Source organism: Python bivittatus, unplaced genomic scaffold (genome assembly GCF_059951505.1).
Source record: "Python bivittatus isolate LINGU-HERP-01145 unplaced genomic scaffold, Pbiv_v1 ctg000440_np1212, whole genome shotgun sequence".
Taxonomy (NCBI): domain Eukaryota; kingdom Metazoa; phylum Chordata; class Lepidosauria; order Squamata; family Pythonidae; genus Python; species Python bivittatus.
In genome coordinates, this window is record NW_028277063.1 from 2,092,432 (window position 1) to 2,112,689 (window position 20,258).

The window sequence follows — 20,258 nt, forward strand, 5'->3', positions numbered from 1 at the left end:
CCTATTTCTTTGTCCCTGGATGGAATCTGACTTCAGCTGTATTAACCTTTAACAAATGCATTTTGAGACTCGCTGAGCTGCAGACCTCAGACAAAATCACTGGCGGGGTCAAAAAGATGGTGGTTGCCACCATACAAAGCCCCACCCCCTTTTTTACATGCATTGAATGTGGGGGTGGGGCTTCAACCACCCACATGGCTGCCATCTTGATTTTTCTGACCCCGCTCCCCACATCACCTGGCTTAATTTTTGAGTGTTCTTTCTTCTTCCCCATTCTGTTTTTCTTCCTCCTCCCCCCCTCCATTCCCTCCTTTTTGTATTATCTTGCTTAATGAAGAGTTCTGGAGAACTCTTGTGTGCTCTTTTGTGTTTGTTTCATTGGATGAGTCAACTATGGATTGTGATTCTAGCACAATTATCTTTCCCCCTTCTGCTCTACCCAGCCACTTCAGAAATAAGTATAAGCTTCTTGTACCTTGTATTTCGGTTTCCACATTCCTCTTGGTTCCTCTTGACAATTCCAAACAGATGAGCATTTAAAAGCTTCCTCCCCGCCCCCACCTTCAGTCCCTGCCTATTTTAAAACTGGAGTTGAACCTAGCACCTTCTGTAAGTAAAGTTGGTGTCCTTCCTAACCATGGAGTTCTTGAAGATGAAGCCAACAGCCTTGCAGCCTGCTACTAAATGATATGATTACTGCAACTGCTGTGACCTTTCTGTGTCAAGGTATTTCTTTTGATGACAATTCCAAATGGATGCCCCTTCCAGAGTTGCTGATGATGAAGAGGCACTCTCTTCACAGCTAGGATTCTCCTTGTGTTCTTGAATTTGCTCAGAGCTTGTGGGAAAATGATATCCTTCCAGCAGGGTGTGGTTAGAGGTGTGTGGTTGGATACACACTTTTAGCTGAAGTTATTTAAAACTGCAGGGCAACCTGCAACAAAAACTAACATTTAACATTTTTCAGAAATTGTTTTGCACCCACCCCTGTCCTGCTGCAAGAAAGGAGACCAGCCAGTACGGTCCCTGATGTTTTCCACTGGCTCTGCTCCCTAATAAATGTTGAGAATGAGTAGCAATATTGTCAGGCATGAAGATGACAGGCCGGGGAAATGCTTCAATTTGTCACATTGGGGTGCCGTGACAGGTTGGGGGCCATGAACGAAAGGAAAGAAGCCGGAGAAACAAAACTAGCAAAGGAGCTTGTAAGAAACAGGAAGGAAAGCAATCTGGGAGGGCTTGATAACAGCCGTTGTGTAATGGCTGTTGGAAGATACTCAACAGTTAAAGACATAGCAAGATCAGGATTCAGTAAAGAAGCTGCAAAGGTTATGTGAGTTAATCCCATCTTTTTCCTTCATGTGTTCTTGGTGGCTAGCTAGCTAAATATATTTTAAGGTAGGAAGCAAGCAGCTGGGGTAATAGGCTAATCCAGAGGTTGTTGTCCCATCACTATAGCTTGAGTTGGAAATGTTCATTCTATCCTGTTGTTTCACAGAAGATTCTTGTGACAATTTCCTTTCCAGGCATCTTTTGAGGAGCTTCTGTAGGGAGAAGCGGAGGAATCATTCTACCTGTATTTTCATGCAAAAGATAAACCTATCAGGATCTTCAGTCAGAGATGGTTGATGAGTCCTGGGTCAAGTCTAACTGGGGCTTACCTGCAGCAGCTCAAGTACTTATAACTGCTCACTCATAAAACATCTCCACTTCACTTTGGCTCCAAGTGCAATTCAAAGTACTAGTTGCCACTTCTACAACCCACAGGACCTGGTAACTTCAGAACAGCCTACTTCCAATCCTCATTCTCCTCATTCAGTTAGATAAGGAAGAATGGGCTCCCTTGGGTTCTCTTTATTTAAGGAATGCCATCAGCAGGTACCTTAGAGATGGGCCGCTTCAGCTGCTGCCTCTCTCCCTTGGAAAAACATCAAACACTGAAATCTTCATGGGTCCAACCATGCTGGGTTTTAGAAAGGCTCTTAAAACCCAGTGTCAGTGTTGGAGAAAACTCCTGAGAATACCATGGACAGCCAAGAAAACAAACAAATGGATCATTGAATAAATCAACTCAGAGTTCTCACTGGAGACACAAATGATCGGGCTGAAATTATCCTACTTCAGACACATTATGCAAAGACCTCTCTTTCTGGAGAAGGCTCTAATGCTGGGAAAGGTAGAAGGAAAGAGAAGAAAAGGATGACCAGCAGCAAGGCGGATGGACTCAGGGACAGTGGCAAAGGATTAAAAGACCTTGAAGAACAGGTTAGAGATAGATCGTCATGGAGAAAATCTATCTATGTGGTTACTAAGAATGGACACTGACTTGATGGCACATAATGTCAATCTTAAAACTTGCCTGTTCCAGCAGGACTTGGGATATTGTGAATTTGCTCCCTCTTGTAAAGTTGGGTCTTGTTTTTATGGAGGTTTGTTTCCCTGATGGGAAACAAAATGGGATTTTTTATTATTGTTACTGTTTCCTTTTTGATGTTACCATTCACACTGACCACCTGGAGGCAGGTGCTGCGTGACCAGTTTCATCCTATATGGCACCTGTCAGATGTAGGTAGCCAGATATTATTCGATGGGGTTCGGTGGGAAATTGAACTCATGGACCTTGGCCCTTTAAGTAACTTGTATACAGTGTGTTAGTTTTAGGAGCTATCTAAGTCCTGGTGCTCTAAAGTGCCAAAATTCATGAGTTCAATTCCCAATAGAGGTTGGAACCCCATAGAATAACATCTGGCTACCTGTGTCTGATGAGTCCCATATAGGATGAAACCAGTCACATAGTGCCTGCCTCTTGAAACCACCACATAGGATATAACTATGTAAAAAATAGGGGCTTGGGGGGTAGAAGACATGTAAAACCCTGTACATGGAGGCATGACATGTAACATCTGCATCTCTTGCTTCTTCTCAAGAGGTGAACCGAATATACCATTCTGATAGTTTCTCATGTTACATATACTTTTAACCTTATGTATGGAGATTGGGTACTGTATGTAAGTTGCTCAGAGCTGACGATGATCAGGGGCACTGAAGCCCATTAAATAAGCAAACAAAGTATTTACAGGTGAATTTAACCAGTGAGAGCAGATGTGGCAAGATAAGAAACTGATGGCCTGAGTTAATGAAACGAAGTCCTTGCCACATTAAATATAGCTGGGATGAAGGCCTAGTTCCCTTTCAGACGCTGCTGATATACAACTCCCAGTGGAGCTGGGACTGTTGGGAGTTCTGCATCAGGAACCACTGGAGGGCCACAAGTTGCCCACTTGAGTTTGTAGTGTTTCCCTGCATTTGGGCAGCTGTTTGGGCAACAGCAGGCCTAATTCAGATAATGGAGGAAAGCAAGTACTAAGATGCAAGAAGCTTTTTAAAGGTTATTGGCTCAGATCTCCAAGTTAGTTTCACATTTCATAGCAGTCTCAAGATCAGGCAGTCTTTCCTATATGGTTTCCCTCTGCCCCACAGAGCCAGTCATGACTCAGACCACAAAAGAACATGAAGCCAGACTTTGTAGAGGTAGTTCTATCAGTTTATCAATGTCTTTATTACAGGCAACTGTCTTTATTCTTTTCTGTTACTGCAAGATGTTCAGAACAATGAATCATACTAACATTATTCTAATAGGAAAACACGAACCTATAAAAATAAACATGGTTAAAGCCTTGGCAGTGCAACCAATGGAATGATGCATTTGGCATTAAAGCATGCAGTCCGTCAAAGGACATCCTGGGGATGTTGCCATCTTCCATAAGCAGAGTGAGGGGAGATCTTCACACAAGTCTCTTCCCGCGTGGTGATGGACAAATCACACAAATCAACCATGGAGGCCAAAAGTAGAAACAGTTAGCAGAGATGGCTAGAGCAACTAAGGGCATACATCAGTTTTCCCCCAAATGGTGCCAGCCATTGCATACAACTGTTCCCAGTATCATGCATTTGGTTCATTTTTTTTTACAGGTTTTTTAAAATTGCTTTTGCCTTTTTGGACAGACATTTCCCTAATATTCATGCCTTTAAGGATTGCAGTTCAGTCCTTTGAACTAGAAAGGTCAAAGGGCTGGAAATTGAGAACATTAAGTTTGGGGCATTGCTCCAAAAATACAGAATTAGATAAATTAACATTCATACCCTCTGCCTTAGGAACAGGCAGTTCCATAATCTTCCCATTCCACCTTAGACCAGGAAAATATAAAAGTCTTAACTGGGTACCACAAAGGCCTTGGGGTTGGTCCAGACCAGCCACTGTGGAGAACGTTCTACAACCAAGGTGCTACAGGAGAAAACGCTCATTTCTTGGTTATCACCAGCCTTATTTTGAACAGCGGAAAATTCAACACTGCTTCCAGAGTGTACCTTAATGTTGGGGCAAGTTGATTAGCAGCAGTTAGGCCTTCATGGCTGTGCTGAATCAAAAAACACAAGGGCACAAGTGCCTTCCTCTTATGCCTGCTAACCCCTGAGTGGTGGATGATAGAAATACTAGCGAAATGTATCTGGAGGATACATTTTGTGATTGTTGAAGGGGTAGAAAAATAATGGAAGAGAGATGAATGGTACATAGAAGTTTGGAAAGCATTTTTTTTAAAGGATATTTGATACAAACAGTATGTTTCTCTGTTGTTTTTGTCTTTATGATTACCATCTTTTTCCAAGTATCACGCCTCTAGCCCCAAAAATCCAGTTTTGATCTCCTTTCATCTTAACCTTTAAATACTTGCCCCAGTCACCAGGATGACAATGATCTAGAATTTTTTCATGACCTATTTTCCATTCTCCTCCCTTGCTCCTAACTAGAGGTGTCTCATGGAGCAAAAGCTTGGGTTTTCTCACTCATACACATACACATATCAAAGCATTGTTCTGGTATATTTTGAAGTAGAAAATGTAGTTGATCAGCCATCAGTAAGCTACTCCAAGATCTTTGAACCATGGATTCAGAGAGGAGAACACAGGGCCTTCTGCCTTGGACATCTTCAATTAAACCAAGTGCTGAGTACTGTAGGTAACATGGCTACTATGTCGGAAAAAATTATCTAGGTCTGGCAGAGTTACGCGAGGCTGGATCCCCCATGATGGCTCGCTGTGGCTCCAGAGAGGGCCAGTGCTGCTGGGATTGTGTGTCTCTCTCTGGAGGTCCTCAGTGGAATCATAGCTTCCCAGTCCTGCAGGGTCCAGAAACCAGTCATTTGAACGCTGGATCCAAAGTGGAACTGTATCTGATGGCCTTGAGAGGACGTCTGGCTGTCTATTACTGTGTGTGGGCTCAATCCACAGTGTCCCACCTTGCCTCCACACTGTCGGCAAAGCTCCTGTTTCTTGAGGCAGGGACCCACGGAAAACCTGTTCACAGAGGACAGCTGATACCACCATGAACACAGCTGCGATGATAGCGAGGCTTACCATGATCAGCAAGCAGTTACCACAGTCACTTAACAGGGAGGCGGTGGAAGGGGGTGGCATCTCAATACTTGTTGGGGGCAAGTGGACAAGAACCAAGCCAGATTAAAGCTGCATCTGGAACCAATATTACTTTTGTTAGAAAGAAGCTGGATTGAGAAGAAAATGGGAGAAGACAGGTCAGAGAAAAGAGCTAGCAATCTTTGATATGAAGTGAGTGGAGTTGGGCAAACTCAGCCCAACAACTCAAAACAGCTCATATTTGGCAGCCCAACAACTCTCTACGTCTACATGCATTGGCTTATACCAGTATTAACTTGGTACTCTCCAGATGTGTAGGATGACAGTTCTCCAAATACTCAGCCATTACAGTTATCATTGGCTAGAAATTGTAGCCCAAAGACATTTGAAAGGCACATGACTGGGAAAGGCTGGACTAGAACAAGCTCTGCCTTGCAAATCCCAACCATTTTTACAGTCCTTCTAAGCCCTGATTGTATCTTCTCACTGGGCAGTTTGCTCCAGTTTGTACTATTTCAATACTAGGGCCATGCATTGCTTTGGACTTATATACCAAATGTAGTGCATGTGTGCAGCTCTTTAAAGCAGCCACATCTTTTCCTGGAACTTCATGACAGGTGCAGAGGGCAGTTGTGAGATCCCAGGAAAAGACATTGCTGCTTTAAAGAGTTGCAAACAGGCTCTACATTCATGCCCACACATACTCCAAAGCACTTTTTGGAATCGACTCCAAGTTGCTGTGCAGCTGTATTGTATACCAGGCATATACAGGCCAAAATATCTGGACAACACTAGGTTGAAGGAGGGCTGTTGTATCTTTTTCTATGTTGCTTTAGGCAATTTGCTGTGGTAGTATTAAAAAACTGAAGAGTGATTAGGAAGGCCCATCCTCAAATAGCCTCAGACAAAGTGATTATCCTGAACGTATCAAGCAAGGCTAAATGGAGAGTTTTTCAGAGGAAAGGTGGGATGTAAACCTAATTAATCACCATAAAAGTCCAAAACAACAACATTGAAGTAGGGTCTAAGCTAGCAATGAGCTTCTGTTTTCTTCTCTGTAGGGTTATGCTGCTTGCTCCAACCTGGCACCCTTCAGATAATAGCTGGGAAGATTGAAGTTATAATCCCAGCCAAACCAGAGGAAGCCAGCTGAGAAATGTGACGTTTGCTTTCTGCTCAGAGGCACCGAAGAAGCTACGGAGAAGAGGGGTTAGAAGAAGGGGAGGAAAAAAAATCTAACCTCAGATGTTGTAGATCGCGCTGGATTCAATGTTCAAGCGTAATGGCCTAGGAAGAGCTTCGTACCGTTGACTTGCCTTTACAACCGTGGAGAAAAGGATGTGGGATACATGGCGAGTCACATCACTTCCTGGGCACACCCATTCAAAGCTGTGGGCTGAGAGAAAAGCACTTCCTCCTATCAGACTTATCTTTCAACTCAGGTGACTGCTCATCCTCTGCTCAACAGCGAGAACTACTGTGCTACTTCCCGTTTGAAGGAAAAAGACAGAGACAAACAAAACCCACCACAGGAGAAAAATATACAGCATAAATTTAATTCAGCTACTATGGAGCACAATTAAATTAGGGGGGGGGGGATTATTACAGCCAAGACAGTTCAAGTTTCCAGGTTGTTGGTTCTGTGGTTTTTTTTTTTCCCCTCTCTCATGCCGTTTTTCAAAGACAAGGAAGAAATATATGCACACACTCAGGATTTAAACTAGTATAGAAACTGCTGTGATCATAAATTAATGCAGGTAACTGACAAAAAGAGATGAAACACCAGCAAAATAAAGAAACCATCAATCGCCAACAAAACAAAAATAAAAAATTAATAACACAAGTGTCCAAAACACATGCACACATGAAACCCACTGGGAGAAAAGAGGTAGATTTTTGAAGGGGTGTGAAATTAATGGAGGAATACATTTCATAAAGAAAGGAGGTTGATCTGGCTGCAGGCAGGAAAGGGGGGGGCGGAGCTTACAAGCATTCCAAATCCAGCATGAAGGCCAAACTCAATTTTTCAGGAAACTCCACATATTTGTAAAGAAAAGAAGCACTTTCTGAAAATATAGCAGAAATGTGTCAGCAGAGCTCAGGACCTCCATCCACTTCTTTTGACAGGAGTGTCACACCAGGAGAGGGGAAACCTGGAGAACAAGTGCTTTGGAGGGCCAAAAGCACACACCAAGGAAGTATTTGGCATCTTACCCCAAAATTCTAATTTCCCCTCTGTGTGTGTGTGTGTGTGTGTGTCTGCGTGCACGCACGTGAAACCACTGCTCTTTCTTTCAAGCAACGTTTACTTCAACTCAACATGCCCTTCTGTGGCCTCTTTAGGATAACGGAAGATTGAGTGGGAGGGGGGTATGATTATGGGTGTGACCTACTAGAACCTTCCTCAAAATTGTCCCCCTCCCCGCCCCCCCGGAGAGGTTTAAGGAAGCAAAATGAATGCCTAAAGTTGTACAGGTTTCCCAGAAGCTCCTGGAAACCAAAGATGACTACTCTACACGCAGCCCTTGGTTGCAAGACATATGTGCACCTCTGTTGTAGATTCAAAAAATTGAGCCTTACCGTTCATTTCTCCCACCCATCCCCCTTTGGGAAATCTTTTAAGGAGAAGATGATTTGGGGAGAAACACATCCATCCTTAGTCTAAGGCTTCGGGGTGGGGGGGACTCTTTGAAACAGAAAGAACAGACACACCTCATTTCAAGAAAACAACTGGCCATCCCTTTTCGGAGGTAGCCAGGTAAGACCCCACGTGTAAAGGAAGGGGGAAATACCGGTGCAGAGCTAGGGAGAAGGAAAGGAACTCAGTGCCCACAACCCAGAGTTTTCCAGTGCAGTATAGGAATGGGGGAAAGGGAAAGACATCCATCAGTGAAAAAAATCCCTTCCCAAATTTCCCCACTTCCAAATAATAATAATAATAGTAATAATAATAATAATATAATGACACAGACATTTCTCCCCCCCCTTCCCAAATGCCTGTCCATGAGTCAAAATATTCAAGAGTGCAGGATGAAGAGCAGCGTCTCCCTCTTCTTCTCATATCTCCCAGCGACAACGCCATCCCCTTCTGTGTTTCGTCCCTCTTCTCTTTCCCCTCATGACCGTCCAAGGGGCATCTTCATCTCTCTTCCTTTTTAGACACCTTGGAAGAGTGCCATGCTGTGGAGCTGCCAAGTGGGAGGAAAATAAAAGAATTACTTCCTCCTCTTCCTCAGACAGAGCCACAAGCTTGCTGGTAAGAGATTGGACTTCCAGGCAGGCCAGCAAGCCACCAACGTCTGAGACTCACCGGATGAAGGTTTTGAAGGCAGCTGACTGGGGGTTGATACAGAGCGGAACCCGTTTCCCATGCTGCTGTTCCAAGATAAACCTGTGCACCAGTTCTGAAAAGCAAAGAGTTCATTTCAATTTGCTCGCTATCAGGGCCACAAAAATCCGCTCCAATTTTTGCAGCCCAAATCTAATACAGTAGTTCTGTTGTTACATAATATACGTCCCGCTTTTCTTCCCCTCTGTCTTTCTGCCTATTTTCATTCTGCCTCCCTCAGCTCAGGCAAGCCAAGGACATCAGAGCAATTTGGGATGACAAAAGCAGTGAATCACAAGAGAATCCCAGATCCAGACAACTTGCCGTCCAAGTGTCTTGCCCCATATATCACTTATAACTTCACCTGCAGATTCGGATAAATCCCTACTAGTGCAGAATCTTTATCATCTGAAGATCCCGTTCCTCCAAAATACATAAAAAGCCATTGTTGCTGCATGGGTGTGCAGGGGAGTTGGGAGATTCAGCAGCCATATGTGATGCATTTGTTAGGACGAAATGACACAAGAGGATGTGTCAGCCTTTGAGTTCTCCAGAACTCATAATTACAGAAGACATTACGAAAAACACAGAGCATGGGGAAGCAGCGCAACAATCCAAAAATCAGACCAAAGGTTTAAATCACAAAGTCTGTCTCTGGTGCAATTTGTGGAACCATTACACACCATAATTTCCATCACCTGCTTAGGGTGGGAAGGTGGGATCAATATGAGCTCCTAAATCAGCAGCTACATCAAGAAAGGAGCCTTCTGAAGACCCCAAGATCTGCGAGGAGATTTGGACCCGATCAACTACCTTTGACCTGCCAGACCGAGGTGAGGTTCTTTTCATAAGAGCCGTCAAATTTGGGGTTGGCCCGGGGCTCAAAGTCATTGGTGTAAATGCGGCCCAAGGAGGCAGAAAAGCAGCAAGTGCACATACAGGTGTGGTATCTCAGTCGCCCCTCGTCTAAGTAAGGATGAGAAAGAGCATCCTTGGCAGAGATCCTCTTGGCCTGCAGAAGAAAGGAGGATGGTCAGCATCGCCCAAGAAGTCCCACTGGGAGAACTCTACGGTATACAACGTCAACCAGTTAAGAAATCTCAGTTCGATGCTTGGGTTTGCAGAGAAAGGCCTCTTTTTCACTGCGCCTTGTCAGTGATGGCAGCCAAAAACATCCAGATGGCTCCATCCATGGCTTGCTAGCATTATGCATAAAGAAGAGCTCTTGACTGATTCTCTTCAGTCACGGTGTCTTTTGGACTTCCAGCTTGCAGAGAAAGAGAGAAACACTGCGAAGATCACCAGTTGCTGCTGTCTCATTCAGTTAAAGTTCCCTTACAGCTATGCCAGTGTTATTCATTCCAGCATTTGCTGTTGTCAGGCACACAGAATGTGGTCATAAATGCATGCATTGGTCAGAAAATGAATTTTTTATTACCATGGTATTTGCGAATGGTCGCTAACTGAGGTAGTCGCTAAACGAGGAGTGGATGTATATGTTTCTGTCCTCTGGCATATCTGGGGGTTTACCTCTATCTGTTCAATTTATTCCCCTAACAAGCATAACAGCAATATTGAAGAGAGAGAGAGAGACAATGCGACTGGCTTCAAGTTTTCCTTGGACTACATTACCAACTTACTGGATCAAAGACCAACATCCGGCAGAGCAAATGGACAGCTTCGTGGGTTGCTTCTCCAGAGAGCATGTAAAGGACAGACAATGATGGCTAGAAAAAAGATGCAAAGTGGTTAACAGGCTTCCCTTGCTCCCACGGCCCTTACCTTCGCAGTCTGGGTAATACTCACTGGCTTGTGACTGCCACGCAGGATGTGGGCACGGGCCCCCTCACAGGCTGAACGCAGGGCAGCAACGGGAGGAGTCCCCAGGAGATCCGTAATCAGGTCCAACTGCCACCCGTAGACCAAAGGAAGGGGAGAAGACGAAGAAATGGAGAGAGAGAACGAAAAGAAGAAAGTGTTTTTTTAAGTTAGCTCTTCAGTGCCAAACATTGGACATTTTGTTGAGCTACAAGCATAAATATTCTTTCATGCTATCTGCAGCCACACACAAGCAACTCTTTCTCCAAAGGCTGTTTCTCCCACTAGAGATACCTGCTGAATTGGGCTCTGGGCCTGAAAGAGGATACGTCTGCCAAGGAGTTCAGCGAAAATGCAGCCCACAGACCAAATGTCAATGGGACGTCCATAATGCCTGCTGCCCATCAGGATCTCAGGGGCCCGGTAATATTGAGTAACGACCTCTTGAGTCATGTGCTGGGACTCGTCAGGCTCCTCTACCCGGGCCAAACCGAAATCACAGATCTGAAGGAAAGATGCAAATGTTTTGTCAACCTGGGGAAGCCTCTAGGAGGATAACACTTCCAGAGAACAGACCCACAGTTTTCTCTACTATCTGCTGCTCTCTGAGAATCAACATTCCTTCAATGCATTGAATGTTATTTCCGGTACATTCTAAAATGGGAGCTGGATGGGTGGCTCTAGGCCAGTGTTTCTCAACCTTGGGAACTTTAAGATGTGTGGACTTCAACTCCCAGAATTCTCCAGCCAGCATGGCTGGATGGGGAATTCTGGAAGTTGAAGTCCACACATCTTAAAGTTCTCAAGGTTGAGAAGCACTGCTCTAGGCTATCATGAAGCCACAGTCTGTGACCTGGAAGGAATTAATTCTCAGTCCTAGTTACTGGGAGGTTGGATTGTGCACTGCTCAAGACAAGCCATTCAGATGTGCCACAAGGTTACTACTGTTTTGTTCTTCTCTCAATGGGTTTCATGTCTGAACTTTGGCACTGTTTTTTGATGTCAAGATCAATGGGCTCTGGGTAAGAGTGTCCTGCAGTTTTGCACTAAAATGCAAGAAAGATCTTCCCCCTAAACGTTTTGGAGAAAAGCCATGCTCTTCTGAAATGAATGGCAACCTCTTTAATGTTGCATTACCCAAATTGTATTTATTTGGGGAATTTATATGGCTGCCCAAATACAAACCCTGGGTGGTGAACAATTCCAAAAAGTATGTAATAAAACTTTAAAACCCAGTCCCAACAAAGTTTTAAAAAATTGTAACACAATAACCAAGGCACCATCACAACCTCATAACACACCTCCTCCAATATTGGGGTCATCTAACATCCTGGCCCAGTGGTTTATTCTGCAACATTAATGTTTTTCTCCTCTGTCATAGTGAGAACAATCCTATGATTCAGATATGCATTTATGACATTTATGGTAATAAACAAAGGAATTAACCAACATTAAGGTAAAAAACTTGTCAAAAAGCCCAATGCATACAAGAAATTTAAACCGATGGAGCCAAGCAAATGAGTCAAAGTGAGACACTGAGAGAGTAACTCTTCCCTCTAAGCCAAGCCTTGTTTAGGACAAAAACTGCAATCAACTATCTTCTGCAAAGCTTTGGAGTGGGGGACAGCTGCCCTTAAAAATAAGAGAGGTCAAGAGAAGAGAAGTGGGTAGAGCCAGAACAAAAACTTAAATTCCACCAACCCTTCAACCCTAATTGATCGATAGAAGCATCCATTGGGGGTGGGCTGGTTTACCGTTGTTACTTTTAGTTTTCACTCTGTTGTAACCCACCCAGAATCCTTTAATTAGGATTCTGCAAATAAATACATAAACAAATGTGATTTTATATAACTGAAATTCATTTACACTATATGAAATTAACTAAATATAATCTGTTTGAACACTTCCTGCCTGATTAAAAATTTTCTTCTTTTGTCACCTCAGAAATAGCATTTTGGTGGCTGTGGCTACAGAGGCTGCAAGGCTAAGAGGAAGAATGACTGCAGATATACTGTACATGTGTCTAAATCTGAAGGACAGTGGGCACGGTGTCATGACTGAAGGCTTTGAGCATGACACCATACCCAACTTCTTATAGATCTGACACATCTACACACACATCTACACACCAGACCTCCGTGTTCTTAGCGTGGTATGAATTAACAATGACTGGGGTGGGGGGGTGGGGGAAAACATTTAATCTTTGGCCATAATAGCTGAGAATGCTGGAAGTGGTGGTTTCACTGGAGGTGGCCTGTATTGACTACAAGGATGAATTACCTTGAGGACACAGTTGCTGTTGACCAGCAAATTCCCAGGCTTGATGTCCCGATGGAGGACACCAGCAGAGTGCAAATATTTTAGCCCTGGAGAAATGAGGAGAGAAAAAAAATGCATGAAGGGTGTTCCCAAACTTAATTGAAGTCAACAGATGCAATAAAAACGCAGTGTGTATTTGCCCCCCCCCTCCATTATCAAGATAGCTTTTGAAATTAAGTTTTTGTATAAATTCTGTACTGCTGCCAAGTGCTGAGCCTAGAGTTTGACTCCAAATACATTTTTCTTAACATTAGACAACCAACACCATTTAAAAAGGGATGCTCCTTATCTCTTCTAAGAGAATGCCCTGCTAAATCACATGTATGCATGACTCTTAAATGCTGGAAAGAAGCTCCTTGCTTCAGAACTGTTGTTACCAATTCTGTAACAACAGTGAACTCAAATGAGTGGTCTTCTCAGATTTATTTTATGGAATTGCAGCTCTGCAAGGAACGTCAGAAAAGAAAGCAAAGGGGAGGAAAACGATTAAAATGAATGACCTGCAACAGGACATGGCTGGGAAGGGGAGCAAAGGAGCAAAAGAAAGGGGCAGGAGAAAAGGACAAAAGAAATATGGTAAAGCATGAGAGGACAAAATGGAAGACATATGGAAGAAACTTTTCAAGATGGAATTGAGACAACGGGAATACAACTTGTCTGGTCATCTCACTGAACCCCCTTGCTGGATCCCCCCAAAATACAACTGGTTTAGTCATCTCATCCACCCCCCAGAGCACTCCCCCCATCATGGCTTTCCATCCCGATTTAAAGAACTGCAGCAAGAAAGATCTCACCACTCCTCCAAGCACTTCATTTGGCCAATCACTCTACTGTCAAAGCATTTCTCCTATCACTCAACTGGCATCTTCTTTTTCTTCATGGGACTGAAGCCCCTTAGATTCAGTCTGCCCTTTGGGACAATATGGAACAGTCTTGCTCTCTTTTGTTCTTCATAGGACTTATCTTCCATACTCCTGATCAGCCTCACTCCTTGCTTCTCAGCCCCTTCAATTATTTCTAGTCTTGATTAAATTGTGGCATCCAGAACTTTATCATCAATGGAACTACAAAATCTTGTAACTTGTAACTGATGATTCTACAACTACAAGCTATGAAAAGCATCAGCCAACTCTGTGTAGACATTGCCCTACTTGTTCACATTCTTCTTCTAAATGATTACAATCCTTTTCATGTATATGGCTGCCAAGCCAGATAACTCCTCTCTTCTACATTTATATTTAATCTAAATGAAGAACTTTGCCCAAACAAAGAGAGCTCCCAATAAGGGAAATCTATGGCATTTCTGTGTCATACTTACCCCTGAGGATCTGATACAAAAAGACCTTGATATGATCAGCACTGAGTGGTTGTGGAGAAACTATGACTTTGTGAAGGTCACTTTGCATCAATTCAGTGATAACATAACTGATGGTCATTGTCAAGGAGGGTGATGGGGAATGGAGCAGAGAGTAGACGTTATCTGAATATTCAGCTCTTCCCATTGTAAGCAAAAAAGAAAAGAAAATACTTTTCCACCATTTTGTAAAACCAGCAGGCTCCAATAGAATTAGGAGGCACAAATATCGAAGGGCACGGAAGAGGTAATATAAAAGAAAACAAGAAAGTTTAGATGGACTGTTACGCAGATCAGTCATCCCTAACCTGACACTCCGTACATGGGTTGGGATGCCAATTCCCATCACATTTGGAGAACACAAGACTAAGGAAAGGCTGGCATAAACAAATAGGACTAAAGAACAGGAAAACAATACAATTAAGGTAATTGAGACAAGAAACACATTTCAGAATGGGCTAACCGTAACCACTGAGAATTTTTAAAAATCAGAATGGAAACTCTTCTCTCAGTTGCAAAGAAAATAAAAGAAGACAAAAGAGCAGATAAAGTAAGCATAAGCAATCTTTTCTGGTACTGGACACCACTGCATCATCTCAGGATGAGGCACTTCCTGCCCACAAATGCCACTCAAATTTTATGAAATTTTGACAATCTCACCACAGATTCTAATGGGCGATTGTGAGAAGATTAGAATATTTTTAATAATTAAGAAACAACAACAGAGCATAGAAATCTGATGCCCTGGCTTCTATGAGCATTGTGTTGTGTTTTTATTACTAAAAGTCATAACTTTTAGTAATAAAAAGCAAGCAAAGGAAAGAGGAGATGAAATTGGAAGGAAAAATAAATGCAAGATATGATAGCCTTATCTAGGTGCTGTAACATTTACACATGAGGAGATGAAGCAGGAACAATCAGCCCATTCTTGAGCCACCCATTCTCATCACCCTTCATATATAGAAGGCCGCTGTCACCAGCAAGGACCCTAACATCTCAATCTTCAGCATGGCCTCCACAGGCCCCAAAATGTTTTCTTGATGTCCACCAGATTCCATGTCCACCTTACTTTATTGTGTTAGATTCATGGAATTACTGTACAAAGAAGTTAAATGGGAAGCTAGAAGGCCAGAACAAAGTCCTACCACCATTTCTATTTCTAAGAAAGCCTCTGGGTCCTACCCAAGCCCCAAGAAACTCTTATAAGATAAAAATGGAGGGAGACTGCAATCTAATGCTTTATGGGAAGTGTGTTCAGTTGCCCAGAAACAAGAGAGGAACTTGGACCGATAGAGAACTTCTTGGGGGTTTTGAAGGAATGATGGAAAGCAGCTTCACCAGTTTGCCTTTGGGTAAATAAGGGACCATCTATGCTCTTCACTGTAGCCAGCTGTGAGAGTCTTAAAATAGCAAATGGGCCTATTGGTGTCCAAAGGCTGTGGATTCCTGGCCTAGCAGACTGAGCACCTGGACTTCCCAGGATTCTCAATCTCATAGAGAACCTACCTGCAGCGGCCTTCAAAACTCAAAGGTTACGACAAAACTAGAGGATCGTTTAATCATTTTCTAGCAACCAGACTTTGCATACAAATTGGGGTGGGAGGGAGGGGATTTCACACAAACTCTGATTGTTTGAAAATGGCTGAACTAGGTTGAGTGGGAGAAACTTGGCAAGGGATGGTGGCAGGAGAACCCCAAAGGAACAAGGAAACAACTGCATGAGAAGATAAGGGGGGAAAACCCAAAACAGTACTATAAATGAAGGAAAGAAAAAATATGTGGCAAGTAAAAGAGAAAAATCAAAGCAAATATAACACAAATATAGCGCAAAAAATCAAACCAGAGTTAAGAGAAGCAAGAACAATAAATACGTATTTCACTTCCTCTCCTCACAGGTAGCAAGTATAGGAAAATAAAAGCAACGAAAAGTAAAGATAGCGCCAAATGAAGCGGGGAAAACCAGTAGGGAAAACAATCATGAGAAAATAACTCAGCTACAGGTGGGACAAAGGATACATTTCCTCAAAACAGTCAATCTGTGGAGGTTGGAGGATGTCCAGTGCTGAGAGGACCTAAGAAGAAGAAGAAAACCAAAGCCAACCATTTCTGAAATGTGCCATCACAGGCAGAAGAAATGAAATACAAAACCAGCGATGGAACCCAAATACCCTGATGTTTTGGCATGTCAGGCCTAATGCGCCGCTCTCCCCCTCCTAGTAATAAAAATATGATAACAGCAACTAAAAATGTTGCTGCTTGGAAACAAGACCGAAACTTAGCTGGTAGAAGCAGCCTGCTCACTTTGTCTAATAATAGGGCCGGCCCTGCCACCCACACCGGCCAATGACTGCAAGGTACGCCCTTTCTATCTTCACGAACAACCATCCAAAGCTCCCTTCTGTCCTACACGTCATAGACTGGTCCCCATCTCCCCCAATCCCCCCACTTTGTCCCAGAGGTAAACCGCCCTTCCGCCCGCCTCTTCAGGCCGGAGAGCAAGGCCCTCCACTGACCCTTGCCTAGCACTCCCTCCAGGCTTATCAGAGGCCACCTCCTCCTTCCGCTGCTTCTCACTGAACTACATCACTATAATTCTTTTTTTCTTGTTCCTTTTGGTCCCTAAAAAAGCCTATGGGAAACCCAACATTCTGGAGTCACTCTTGGGATGTGATTTTAACCAAGTAGTTTCACTGCCTTGAATAAAAAGTATCAAGCCATCCGGTTATTCCAGCAGGGAACCCTATTTTGGAGGAGAGTCACTGCATGTGTGATCAACCGTCCTTGTTGCTGCCTCTCCTCTATAATCTGCCTGGAGCCACCGTTTTATACGCCTACAATGCCCCAAGAGCTGGCTGCGTCAGGCACATTTCCACAATGCACATTCCTAAGTCTGGGGAAACTTAAATGACAGCTTCCACCAGGAGAACCCAATGTACTGGGGAAGGGCCGCCTCACCCCAGGAGCGGCTTTGCACCCTGTTCCACACTCACATTGTCGTGCTTGAAATAACAGAGCATTCTCAATTCTCTGAAGACCCGTTTGCAAGAGACCAAGTTCTGGAAAACGTTGGGCATCTTTTTGAGTGCAACTCGCGACCCATCCCGAGGATCTGTCACAGACCTGCCGAAAAACAAAAATGCCTTTCCGATTATGATTTACTTTTTGATGATTAGAAAGAGTAAGCCATGGAAAGAAAGGAATTATGGTGTAATTTTAGAGAGAGAGGGCAAAATATAAATGCATGTATAACCGCTGTTAAGATCAGAAGCTACTTCTTTATAATCTTTTTTTTTTATTATTTTCTTTCTTCTTCCGATTTCCTTTCTTACCTATTCACTATTTTTCTCTTTCTGTTCTACAATTTGCATTGATTTTATCTTGTTAAAACTCTCTTTAATAAAAATTATTTTTAAAAAACCCAATTACAATTTACTTCCTACCTTTTCCCGCCTCCCTCTACCATACCACAGCAGGAAATAACTCCTCACTCACCATACCACACCAAAAGCACCATAACCGATAGGACGATCCGGCTCCGGTTCCACCATCATCGCATTGCCAAGTGTTGTCTGCTGCTGCTGAGGGGAACCTATCTGTACCCCATTATTGCCATAATATTTCTGCCCCCCACCTAGCCCGGCAGCCAAAGGTGGCTGGATTAACCCAGTCAATGCCCCAAAAACATTGCTGCAAAGCTGAGCTTGAAGAGGATGGTTGGGGTCCTGAAAAGCCATCAGACAGATTAGGGCAGATGTACGTGATTTTGGACAGGAAATTTGGGAGAGAAGCTGAACGGCACTCTGGAATTCAAACAAATTGTGGTTTGCAAAAAGGAGTTCTGGACCAGGGGAATATTCAGTGGAAAATAACTGGCTTATTAGGGCAAATCTCACAAGCAAAATAAACGCACGCAAAATGGTGTGCTCTGGCAAAGGAGTGTTTTTATATCAGTAGCTTTTTTTTCCCCTTTAAGGTTCTATTATCTTAGAAAGAAAAGAGGTATCTTGGCTTATTTTAAATTTGAAATGCTATATTATTACAACAGGGGGTAAATTAGATTTTGGGGCAGTTTGATGTTTTAGAGACTGGATACACTCTGGCTGAAAGTGGGGTGACTGAGCAGCTGTGAAATTAGTTCTCTAATCCAGTCTCTGATGGGGGGGACATGAGGGAAGTTTTCTAAGGTGTGTTTTCACCAGCATGCACAGAAAAGTTTAGAATACTGTACTTGCATTAAATAAAAAAAGAGGGATAATGACTAAGAAAATAGACTTGAAGCCTCAACAATCTATAGACAGAGAGCAGAAACATTGTATAACATCATTCTCTTAATAAGTGGGCTTGCGGAACCACAAGACTCTTAAACAGGATTTCTGGGATTAAGTTAATTAACACAAAATTTTAACAGAGAACAGAGCACTGAAATTTTATCTCACCATATAACCAAGATATGGAGGAAGTACTGCTGAAAATCCTGGGCTGTACTGAAATATCAAGAGGTCTAAAAAAAATTGGGGAATCCTATCCACACATGTTGGAAATACAAGCTACAATTAGAGGCCGCAACGCAAGGGAGGCACTCTAGAATCAGAGACGTGGAAGTAAGTTTGGGAAAGCACTTCACCGTATTGGAGAATGAGGTCTATTGCCTTTCTAGTGAGGTGTGAAAATCCAGGGGTGCTCCCCACAAATTATTAGAAATTATGTGGTTCTGTGACCTGAAACCCCAAAAGCTGTGAAAATAGCCACTTCCAAAGGGGTGGAAAACTTCAAATGAGGATGTGGTGGTAACTCCAAGAGAGCTGTGATCAGAACCACACCACTTTAACTCGCGGGTGCACTTTGGGAAGTTTCTCAACAGTCAAAAGGGGGATTTTCCCCCCTTTTATCGACAGAGCCAAAAGGTGGGAGTGGGGGGAGAGAGAAAGCAGCTATCTTGGCAATCAGCCCTGCTAGGATTTAGGAAGGTGTGATCAAATCTGGAGGTATCAAAGAACAGCCCCCCCCCCCCCCACACGCACACCCACAGCAAGAGGGGCAACAGAGCAGAGGAAGGATGACTTGATAGCTGCAGAGGTGAAGTTCAGATGCAGAGTTTGCGGGGGGGGGGGGGATAAACAGGGTGGAAAGGGAGGCCAAAAGGTGCTTTTCGACAGCAAGCAAGGCAAGGCAAATCTTGGGGTGCTCTCAACTTTTATTCCCAGCGAGGGAAAGAGAACCAGTGCTCAGCCCAGCGGCAAGACAGACCCTACCGACGGGCAAGCCCCTCTCCGGCAGCGGGGGGGAAGGTGGGGGCGCCCATCGTGCGGAAGGGGGTCCTTCCCCCACCCGCCCCCCCGGGTGGGCTTCGCCGCGTCTCAGCGAGGCATGGGGGCGGGGGGCTGCTGCTGCGGCCGGAGACAAAAGGGACTCCCCGGGACGCAGACGCGCGAGGACCCCACTCCCCCGGCAGACGAGCAAACCCCGGCGAGCAGGAGGAGGAGGAGCGGCGGCGGCCGAGGCGGCGGCGGCGAAGGCTGGGCGGGTGGGTGCCTGGCGGCGTCTTTGTTAGAGGCGCCGCGGGTCCATCTTTACGGGCTGGAGGAAGGAAGGAAGGCAGGCAGGCAGGCAGGCAGGAAGGCAGGAACGAGGCAGGAAGGAAAAGGCGAGCTGCGTGCGAGGAGCGCGCGCGGGCCAGCAGTGCCGGCGGACCCCATCTGCTGGCCGCGGGGAGAGAGGCAGCCAGGCAGGCGGCGGGATGCGGGGCGCAGGCGGGAGCAAGCGCGGCCGCAGCGCGCAGGCATGGAAAAGGCTCCGCGGGGAACGGCCGCGCTGCTGGCAGCGCCCACGTGGCCGAAGCAGTTCGGCGCGTTTCTAGGAGGCTGGAAACCCTTTGCGGTGGGGACTTTTGGCTGAGGATGCGGACAGGCGAAATGCGGCTTTCTGGACCTGACGACTGCAAAGGATTGAACGAGGGGCCGAAGGGATTTTTGCAACGCCTAGGCGGGAGGAGGGCCAAGGAGTTGG

At 44.5% G+C, this 20,258-nt stretch overlaps 1 protein-coding gene across 1 annotated transcript; it reads right to left on the reverse strand.

The window, feature by feature from the left end:
- Nucleotides 1-6,977: 6,977 nt before the first annotated feature.
- On the reverse strand, nucleotides 6,978-19,934 carry LOC103067037 (serine/threonine-protein kinase NLK2-like). Its single transcript, XM_007439077.4, has 11 exons — nucleotides 17,745-19,934; nucleotides 17,243-17,372; nucleotides 16,269-16,324; nucleotides 14,217-14,323; nucleotides 12,860-12,945; nucleotides 10,874-11,083; nucleotides 10,568-10,669; nucleotides 10,402-10,488; nucleotides 9,575-9,773; nucleotides 8,744-8,837; nucleotides 6,978-8,621 (listed from the first exon to the last, which is right to left on the reverse strand). The coding sequence occupies exons 1-11, from the start codon at nucleotides 17,984-17,986 to the stop codon at nucleotides 8,573-8,575; spliced, it is 1,362 nt and encodes a 453-aa protein (XP_007439139.1). The 5' UTR covers nucleotides 17,987-19,934; the 3' UTR covers nucleotides 6,978-8,572.
- Nucleotides 19,935-20,258: the final 324 nt, after the last annotated feature.

Coding starts and splice junctions, on each gene's coding strand:
- LOC103067037 (XM_007439077.4), bottom strand. CDS start 17,986: ATGGCTTTTCAGGACCCCAACCATCCTCTTCAAGCTCAGCTTTGCAGC. Junction 14,324..16,268: donor ATTGACTGTTTTGAGGAAAT/GTATCCTTTGTC, acceptor AATGACCATCAG/TTATGTTATCACTGAATTGA. Junction 11,084..12,859: donor ACAGCAACTGTGTCCTCAAG/GTAATTCATCCT, acceptor TCTTTCCTTCAG/ATCTGTGATTTCGGTTTGGC.